Below are 10,626 nucleotides of genomic sequence, written 5' to 3' on the forward strand. Positions count from 1 at the left end.
GAGGGGCTAAGTTCTAAGCTGGGAGTAAGGGCAACATTACTAGCTGGCCCAAGGTGCCAAGGGAGGCCAAAGGAGACTTAGCCCCAACTGCGAGGGGCAGGGGTGGGGGGTGCAGAGCAGCTTCCTAGAAGGGTTGGCATCTAAACCAGCCACAGGACGAATGTGAGTTAGCTCCAGGACCAGCGCACTCCAGGAAGGAACCCGATCTATACAGAGGCACGAAGCTGAGAAGCCCAGGGAGCTTCAGATGAGTCTCCAGTGGCAGGAGTCAGGGAGGTGTAAGAGGAAGTAGTGAAGCCAGAAAGAGCGACAGACGTCAGCTCCTGAAGGTCAAGTCCAGTGCTGCCCAGCAGAAGGATAACGCGAGCCACAGGCAAAGTTTTCAGTTCTGTTGTAGGCACATTCAGAAAAGTAAAATGTGGGCAAAATCCACTTTAGTAATGTGTTTTACTTAACCCAGAATATTTAACAAGTTATCCTTGCAATATGCGATGGATGTCAACAATTCTGAATGTGACAGTGTATATTCTGTCTTATTAAGTCTCTGAAGTTGGCCAGGTGGTTTACACTCACAGCACATTGAAGTCTGGGCTGGCCCCCGTTCAAGGGTCCAGTGCCACACGTGACTCGTGGCTCCTGCATGAGGCAATGCAGGTGTGCTAGGCTTTTCTCAAGTGCGACAGGAAAAGGTTTTAAGCAGAAGTGTATCTTAAAAAAATGCTAGCCCCAAGAGAGAACAAGCAGCTTTCTGGAGGTTGTCACCACCATCTTTTGGGCACTGTCACCTACTGAGGTACCTCAGTTTACAAACTGGTAATTTGGGAGCAAGGTCTCTTTTTGCAGACTTTATCTTGCGATGGAGTTATCTGAGGGCAGTTTTGGAGTGCAGATGGCAGAGCCCTGTCCTGGGTTTTGTCCAGAATCCTGACAAGGGGAAACCGCTCTCTCAGCTCCCAAGTGGTTCTAACCACCTTTCAGATGGTGACCGGAGATAGAGTCCTTCAATTTTTCCCCTTTAGGTTTCTCTTCTGTGAACCCGAGGCGTGCAGATACAAAGAAGCAGTGTATGTATCTCATACATTAAGCAATGCCTCATACTGTACCTGATAAAGAATTGCTCAAAAAATGGTCATTCTTTTCCGCTAAGCTGTCATCAAAAGGACTCTTTTACATCTCCAAGAGCAGCATAAGAGGATGTAAATTCAGACAGCATGGCTGGGGATCAGATTACTTCAGTCACCTCTTGGAAAGACTCCTAACCCTTTCTCTCTCCCCCACATAAGAAACTTCAATGAGTCCGTTCATTTCCCGGGGGCGCCTGGGTGGTGCAGTCGGTCAAGCATCCGACTCTTGGTTTTGGCTCAGGTCATGATCTCAGGGTCTTGGGATTAAGCCCCATGTTGGGCTCCACACTCACTGCGTGGAGTGGGCTTGAGATTCTCTCTCTCCCTCTCCCTCTGCCCCTCCCGCTTGTGCTCTCTCTCTCTCAACTAAATAAAATCTTTTTAAAAGAGAAAGAGACAGAGAGAGAGAGAGAGAAAGAAAGGAAGGAAAGAAAAAGAAAGAAAGAAAGAAAGAAAGAAAGAAAGAAAGAAAGAAAGAAAGAGAGAGAGAAAGATCCCCAAAATATGCAGATTAGAGCCAGCGCTTCAGGGGGCTTTTTTCTAGCATCACAATAAGCCTTAACTGGTAGGAAAACAGCTTTTCAGTTTCCCTGGGCTCCGTCTTATTGGAGAAGCAGCACAAAAATTGTTCTGAATCTCCAAGGAGTTACCAGGTGCTTAATGACTTGCCAGGGTAATAAACAACTGAATTCTGGGAAGTCATTATGTGAGACATTACCTACCACCTTCCTCTGCCTTTGAGAATCAAATGAAACACAGTCTGGGTGGAATTGGGAAAAAGCATCAGTTCTGAAGTCTGACAAACCTGAGTTTGAACCACGATTCTGTGACTGATAGCCATATAATCTTTGGACAAACTGCTTATATCTTTGAGCATCAAGGTACTTACCTGTAGAATGGGTATAATACAGATCTTGCAAGGTAAGAATTATGTAGGAAAGATAAGGTTACTTATCTATTGCTGCATAACAAATTACCCCCAAAACTTAGTGGCTTAAAACAATACTTATGATCTCACTTTATGTGGGTGAGGAGTCTGGGCACAGTTTAGTTGGGTCCTTTGGCTGAGGATCTCCCAAAGCTTCAATCAAGGTGTCAACTAGGGACACGGTCTCATTTCCAGGCTTAACTGGGGACGGATCTGCTTTTGAGCTCTCCCATTGGTTGCTGGCAGGATCTAGTTCCTCACGGGCTTTTGGACTGAGGGTATTGGTTCCTCACTGGCTGTTGATGGGAGGTCTCCCTCAGTTCCTTGCCATGTGGGCCTCTCCATAGGGCAGCTCACAACATGGCAGCTTGTGTCATCAGAGGAAGAAGGCAAGAAGAGTCAGAGAGAGAGACTACCAGACAGAAATCCGTCTTTTATAACCTCATCTTGGAGGTGACATCCCATCACTTTTGCTATATTCTACTGGTCAGAAGCAATGTAGGAGATCCAGCCCACTTTCAAGGGAAGAGGATTACACATGGGTGTAAGTGTGAGGAGGAAAGGCAGCTGGGAGCCATTCTGGAAGCTGTCTGCCATGATATTTAAACATTCTCAATAAATAGTTGTTATGACCAGACAAGATGGCATTTTGAAAAGCAGTATTCACCACAGAACTAAAAGAAATATATTGGCATATGTATTAGGGTCAGGAAATTTAACAATCATCTGACACTATCAGTCTATAAAAGAGGCTGATGCTAACCAATGCTAGGTTTTCCAAAGACTACATTTAAAGATGTATTTAACTGGGACACCTGGGTGGCTCAGTTGGTTGGGTGTCTGCCTTTGCCTTGGGTTGTGATCCCTGGGGTCCTGGGATTGAGTCCCACATTGGGCTCCTTGCTCAGAGGGAAGCCTGCTTCTCCCTCTGCCTGCTGCTCCCCCTGCTTGTGAGCTTTCTCGCTCTGACAAGTAAATAAATAAAATCTAAAAAAAAAAAAGTAAAGATGCATTTAACTTATATTAAATACTGATTTGAATTTGATAACCAAATAAAAATGTTTGGAGTTAAAAAGCACTAATTTCCCCTACCTAATGTTTTATCATATATCCAGATCCCTTTCTATTTATTTTAGGATGTCCATGTTTTTATGGGGATGTAAATAAAAACATGCATCTCGATTTTCTCAGTTACCAATACTATAAAGGCTTTTAATCCTGCTGTACATTCTTTATATTAGCAGCTTAATAGCAACATAATATTTCTATTCCATAGATAAATGTAAGAGCTGTGGTTTACTTAACCATTCCCTTATTCTGTGATATATAAGTTGCTTCAGTGTTTTGCCATTAAAAGCAATGCTGTGATTGAGTATCTTTTGTATGGTAAGTTTTTTCCCCCACAATTTGAATTATGTCTTTAGGATAAGTCCCAGAAAAGCAATTAGAGTATGCACACTTTAATGGCTCTGTCAAGTTTTTATCCAAATGAGAAGACGGCTTTGGTTTTTTAAGCAAACACTACTCCATCAGCCCAAGATTGAGTTCCTCAATGACAGATATCCTAGCTTAAATTAAAACAAAACAAAACAAAACAAAACCATGGCACCTAGCCGATAAGGACATTTAACATTTTGTGGACTGAATGAACAGAAATATTTAAAAATCTGAGACTTTAGAAAAAATATTTAGGCTAGATCTCTTGTAACTTTTTTCTTTTTTTTTTTTTTTAAAGATTTTATTTATTTATTTAACAGAGATAGCCAGCGAGAGAGGGAATACAAGCAGGGGGAGTGGGAGAGGAAGAAGCAGGCTCATAGTGGAGGAGCCTGATGTGGGGCTCGATCCCAGAACGCTGGGATCACGCCCTGAGCCGAAGGCAGGCGCTTAACCGCTGTGCCACCCAGGCGCCCCAACTTTTTTCTTTTTAATCAATAGATGTTGTATTTCCATTTAGATTTCACTGAGATGTGGAGGACTTACTCATGCCAAGTGTGGGTAGTGTTGCCCTTTCCTTATATCATTTTATCCTTACAGCGCCCCCTGCAGTTCATTCTCTGCACAGCCACAGAATGAAATGCTCAAGCATAAATCGGATGACCGCACACGCTTGCTTCTTTTAGAGGGGCTTGATCTGACAAGCCCCTAACATTTAAAGGAAAACTAGGTCTTCTTCTCTGCGGGAGAATACTAGCTCTGGATAAATCTCTACTTAGGTGGAAACAAAATTTCCACCCAATAGCCAGGAGTAACCAAAAGGAATTTTCCTGAATGTAGTTCAGCCTGGGCCATGGGTCATTTTAGTTAAACTGTGAATCAGAGTTATGTAACATTTTGGTAAGCAGGGCACAAGGGACTCTGGAAAAAATAATTTTACTGGTTAAAATTTACTCTGGCTGATGTGCCCTGTGTCTCTTAGAACTTCACAGTACTGTCCTCCCCACCCCACCCCACCTCCCGACTTTTGTTTTTTAAGAAAATTTCCGTCTTATTTCAGGAACTATTACTTTCATTTCTTAGACCCAGAAGATCAAGTTGCTTGCACAAGCTTGGAGTGCATGAGTGACACAACCAGAATTTATCTGCACCCAGTGTCCCAAACCACCGCTGGCTTAGGGGCTAACCTTGAACCACAGCGCGCCCAGGTGGGTGGCGAGTGGTTCGGCTTTTCCACCCGGGATACTTCTCACCCAACCAGCGCTTCCGTTTTTCTCCTCTCAGGTAAAGGAGGCCATGCAGCGGATCCACGACCGGGGGAACATCGGCAAATTAATTCTGGATGTAGAGAAGGCCCCGACTCCACTGGTGAGTTAAAAGCAAAGGGATCCGTTCAACACAAGAGGGTCTATCAGGTGCTGGCACAGGTCGGGTAGGGGGATATACAAGCAGTTCTGGATGGCGCAGCAGACCAGAGTAATCAAATTATTGTGCAAATGAGCGATTAGTCACAAAACTGGGATGCAGGATAAAAGGGAAAGGAAGATGCTTCAGTGACAGCATTTCAAGAGCAATCTCAGGGCAGTCAGGAAAGGACAGGAATAATCAACCTGTGTCTACTGCGAGTGCTGTCTCTTGGCTGCCACAAGTGGGAGGAATTCCTGGTAAAATCAAATAAATTCACATTCACGTATTCAACAGAAGGATGCCACCTGCTTCCGAGACGCCTCCTGATGAATGCATTGATTTTGTTTCCTTTCGTCAAGATGATACCCTTACATCCAGGGATCCCGCCAGGAGTGAAGCATGTCACACTCACACCCCAACCCTCTTGCAAGGAAGGGCCACTGGTGGGAGGGGGGTGGGCAATGTAGTGTGGTGGTCACCACGCGGTGCCATCAGACTGCGTGGATTTGAAGCTTGGCTCTGATCTCCTGTGCGTGACCCTGGGCAATTATTCTGCCACTCCGTCTTCAGTATCCCTGCCTGTAAACTGGAGCTAGATCGATTCCCACAAGTCAGGTAGAATGATACACATAAAGCATTGTCTCATGCATACTAAGTTCTAGGAAAGGTTTTACAAAGAAAATACTTAGGAAGGGTTTTTTTGTTTGCTCTCTCACCTGTTTCATCTTAAACCTGCATCAGACATTTGTAAAAGAGAACTAAAATCTTTGTATCTTTTACTGTGTGTGTGTGTGTGTGTGTGTGTGTGTGTGTGTGTTTTAAGTGTTTCCTTGGTCTTTATAACCATAATATAGTTTAGGAATGATAGTCGTTTCACTCAATGAAGGGTGACTTCATGAGAGAGCATTTTACAAAATGCAAGGGACTGATAACAACAGGGACTTTGTTTATTAAGTGCTTACTAAGTCCCAGGACTCTGCCAGCAACTATTTGAAAGCAGACGAGTGGTTGAGACTAGGGAGGAGAAGGGGGCTGGGTCCCGGGTGCTCTGTACATCTATGTTGTTCTTCAAACACAAGACCAGCTCTATTGTACCCTATCAGTAGAGGAGATCTAGACCATTCCGGACAGTTTGTTGCTTTTAAGCAGGATAATTGGCATCAGCTTCCCGCCTGTTTCTGTAACATATGAGGTCCTGCTGGGCCGTTGGGCTTTAGGAAGGCCTGTTTGACCACGGGGGATTCTCATCAGAGCAGGAGCTGAAAAGCCCAACTCTGAGTGTAAGAGCTCAGGGCCTGCCTTGGCGTATGCTATGGTCCTCGTTCCTGAACCTCAGGAGGGCTCTTATGTGCTCCTGGCTAGAGCCAAAGTACACGGCTTCCCAGAAACGACATTCCAGTGGGGGGATGTAGACAACAAAGCAGACAAACACACGGGCGCTAGCATTGTTGTTCTGGCTCTTAGTAAGTGACAGCACCAGGATTTGAACCCTGGCCAGTCTGTGCGGTGGATGCTAGGAGTGCCCCATTTCCCCCAGCACCTGACCCCTTTGCCTGAGAGCCTCCAGCCACAGGAGCATGTTTGGCCGGTATGTACACAACTGGCCAGAGATGCCAGGGCAATAAGCCACCATAGCCATTCCCTGGCTTCTTACCCCTCATGTGGGACAACTGTGAGGTATGTCCCTCACTGGCTCCCAGTGGCCCCCAGCATGACTGAGCCCCACTTGCCCACAGTAGGAGCCTACTTATTAACACACCCTGTACTGACTTCCTTGCCTCTTCTGCCTCATCTCCTCCCTCCCTCCCTGTGCTTCCTGGAACATCTCCCAAATTCCAACGATTTGCTCTCAAATCCTTATCTCAGAGTCTGCTTCTTAGGACACCCAACATAAGATGGCCAGCACCACACCCCCTTCCGGGGGGAAGAAAGCAACCCTAACTCTTAGCCCTCAAAAAAAGTCCTTCCCAAGGGGGTTTCCTCAGATGCTTGAAGAAGGTACGACACAGACTGCAGACCCTCTAACACGTCCTCTGTTGAACTGCAGATGGCCAATGATAGCACAGAGACCAGCGAGGCGGGAGAAGAGGAGGAGGACCACGAGGGGGACGGCGAGAACAAGGAGCGGATGCCCTTTATCCAGTAACCCAGGACCCAGGCAACAGAATGTGAAGGATGGTTTGGAACAAGAAGAGCCAGCTGAGGAGGCTCCTCTGCGCCCCAGTGAACAAATGCTGTAGTCCACTGTGTGTTGTGTTTGTCTGCAGTCAGCTGAGCTAAAAGCTGTTGATCACTGTTGTTTTTGAAATTAAGTGCCAAGCCCATTCCATGCAGTATTATGTCCCTCCCCTGTGTATTACACTCTCCCCTCTCTCCTACTTCAAAACCATCCATCTTTGGGTCCTTCTTGACAGTTCTAGAACAGCCTTGCAAATTAATACAAGCCCACAGGCCCAATGCCTATAAGACCAGACATAGGCAAAGACAAGTTTGGATTGAAAGGTGTTATCATAAAAGCACTGTCCAGATCCTAGAATTCTTGGGGCCAATGACACTTTTTGCTGCCAGCCACCCATGATTCTGACAAGAGCACTTGCCAATGTGGCTGGCAGAAGGAGGGTAGGCCAGGAGGTGCTTTTATGAACCCATACGTTTAGGATCTCTCCAAACAGTACTTTCCCTCTCCCCATTTAAGAGGCAACTTCCTAACATCCATTCAGTTGTTTATTGGTCAAAAGGTTGAACCACTCTCCTCTCAGCCTCTGATGCTTGATCCCTTCACTGATTCTTAACCATCAACGCAGGAAAGTAGATGTGGATTTTTCAGGATAGAAGATGGGTCAACAGCATGAGTTTGAGGATTAGCCACAGAGATTTCTCCTCTGAAACGAGGTCTCATGAGCAAAATCCTGCCTGCCATGTGTAGTTTCTTTTAATTTTAAGAAAACTCACCACGTGTGGGACTATTTCAGAAGTCATTACTGAGATTTGCCTATGTCTGCACACTTGCCATGGGCATTACTGATTTTGCTCTTTTCATTTCCAGGTAGTAAGCAGCTACCTTTCCCGAGGATCCCCCAGGAAGACCTCCCTTGTAGACCATATTAGGAAAAAAAAATCAATGAGTATCTCTTTTCTTGCCAAAGCATGCTCTGACATGTAACAAACTCTAGCGATACAAACGGTTGATGTTCAGTATCTGATGCCAAATGTGCAGTTCCTCTCCTCTAAAATATAAAAGTATGGTGCAGACTCTTTGCAAGCCCCTGCTTTTTGGAAATCAGGGGCCAAACTACTTGCTTACACACCGTTGTCTAACTTCCCAGCTCCTAAACTCTTAAGAAACCCCACACCCCGCCCCACCATACTTGACATGTCTTGAGGTGAATAATTTTCCCCTGAAGGATGTGAGAGAGGCTCAGTGTCTCCACAAGGGGGCTCCTTATTCCTTCCTCCCACTCCTTTTGGCTCAAAGGGTGACTCCTTCACTCACAAACCAAGCTGGAGACACAAGGAGCCCACATGATTAGCACCCTAAGTCACTCTGCCTTCTGGAAGACCTTGGACGGCTCCCTGATTGCCCCATCTCTCCACCAGTGAGCCTTAGGGTAGAACCAGCTCTTTCCCCCAAACGACGGGAAGGAATGCATTCCAGCAATTACCTTTTTATTTCCAAAGTCCTTTTGTAACAAATACACCTCATTAATCACGTTCTTTTTTCCTATCCTAAGCTTGTGATGGTGACTTATTTATGCCAAATATTTATCTGAAGGGAGTTTCTCCTCATTGTGAATGTCCGTGTAAAATATGGAGACAAGATGGGGTGCTGCCATCTGATGAGCAGAGAGATGAGACTATCTCAGAAGAAGACACTCCCACCATCTTCTGTTCAGACCCCAGGACTCACCAATATTTCATTTCTGGGCCATTTGGAAAGATAATGTGGAGGTTTATCACCTGCCCCCCCAACACTTTCACTAAATGATGTATTATTGATCATATTTCTCCCATAACCAAGCTGACAGTGAGGTTTTATGAAGAACCACTACCCAAGTGACATTCTTGGTGAGCTGGACAGAAACGGCATTTTCTAGGGCTGGGGTAACAAAGAGCCATTGGTGCCAAATCAGGGCTGTCCTCTGTGAGGGGAGCAGGAACGTGCAGAATCCAAATGGCCTTTGTTCTGTCCAGAGGAGAGTCATTAAAAAAATCATGCTTCCTCAAATCTGTTTTTCAACTAGCAAAATTAATACAGGCATCACAAATAATGGCAGCTGGTTAAAGAAAACCCTTTTGTCTCTTCAAAATACAGAGTGAGAAGAGAAAACTAGAGTTTGACTATCAAGGTCCAGTTATGCCTTGAAGAACAGGAGAAAGAAAATGCCAAAATTAGCCATTTAATGCACTCTTCATTTTAAGCACCTTCTTCCTGTCACGTGATTGGTTTTCTGAAGGAAGTACAAAGAAAGTCTCAGTTTGCCTTAAAGGAACTGTGAAGGCTTCTCTGTCATTTAAACTTGATTGGAGTGAACTGAAACATTGTCTAACGTATTTGTGGCTTTAGAGCTTTTGTTACGTTGTGCCTACAAAGCAAATTATGTTTACATAAAATATATAAATAAAGTATTCAGCATAGCATAACCTCGCCTGGCAGTGGTGACTCCATATAAATAATTGTTGGAAAAGCAGCCCCACTATTAAAATGCAAGGAGTGGGTGACTACAAAAGAAAAAATAAATAAAAATATGTGATAGAAGAATTTTCAAATGAGAAACTAAAGACTGTGTAGAGAAAATAGGACTCAAGATGAGACAAACCTTTAAAAAAAAATTCAAGTTCCTCAAGCAAGAAAGTATAACCACTAAATAAAATAACTACTGAAGACATCATATAATAATGATGACAATAATTATAATGGAGCTTATAAGGTACCTACAATATGCTGTTAAGAGAGCTGTATATATACAAACTAAAGTTAAATAATAGACCTATTAGTTTGCCTGCCCTCCCAACAGCCCTGAGAGGTAGGGTTTATCATTATACCCATTTTATAGGTGACAAGACTGAAGATGAAGGTTTTGCACTTGCCCAAGATCACACAGCTAGTAAGTGATGGGGCCAGGATTTTGAGCCAATCTAGAAGCCATGCTCTTCATCGCCCTATCATGCTTCTTGGCTTAAATAGGGTGAAATATGATGCATTTCAAATTACCATTCCTTGTTACCTAGAAACTCTTCAGGTATTCTGTTTCCTCTGATTTCAAGGATGTGTTTGTAAATTTGTTTTGCTTTGTAGCAAATAAAATGCATATCAAGAAGCTTTTTTTTTTTCTGGCCCTTCATCCCAGTGTTTAGTGAGATTTTAAAACTTACACATCTCTCTCTCAAAAAAAAAAAAAAAAAAACCCTCACACATCTCAACCATTTTCATTTTCATGATCTAATATCCTCAAGGTTGTCAAAGAGATAGACAAAAGTAAATCCCCAAGGCTAAGATTTCATGAAAGAGGAATTCAAGATTAGGGAGGCTTTACTGTGTTTACCATATTCTCAGCAGGAAGCCAAAAAAATAGAGCTAAGCCCCATGTCAGTAAAATGCCACATACATAAACCTGAATTTGAAAGGTAGAAATATTACTTACGTTGTCAGTGAAATTCTTTCAAAGCGCCTGGACAAAGGATTTTCTTGCATATTCTAATTTAATGTTCATGTACTCCATATGAATCTCA

At 44.0% G+C, this 10,626-nt stretch overlaps 1 protein-coding gene across 1 annotated transcript in view; it reads left to right on the top strand.

The window, feature by feature from the left end:
- VAT1L (vesicle amine transport 1 like) overlaps window positions 1-10,264 on the top strand; it is a 141,883-nt gene extending 131,619 nt beyond the window's left edge. The window contains exons 8-9 of the mRNA XM_040633624.1: window positions 4,774-4,857; window positions 6,944-10,264. Of these exons, the coding sequence (XP_040489558.1) occupies window positions 4,774-4,857; window positions 6,944-7,042 (183 nt within the window). The 3' untranslated portion in view covers window positions 7,043-10,264. The remainder of the gene's footprint in view (window positions 1-4,773; window positions 4,858-6,943) is intronic.
- Window positions 10,265-10,626: the final 362 nt, after the last annotated feature.

The sequence above is a fragment of the Ursus maritimus genome, unplaced genomic scaffold (assembly GCF_017311325.1).
Source record: "Ursus maritimus isolate PB19 unplaced genomic scaffold, ASM1731132v1 scaffold_19, whole genome shotgun sequence".
Taxonomy (NCBI): domain Eukaryota; kingdom Metazoa; phylum Chordata; class Mammalia; order Carnivora; family Ursidae; genus Ursus; species Ursus maritimus.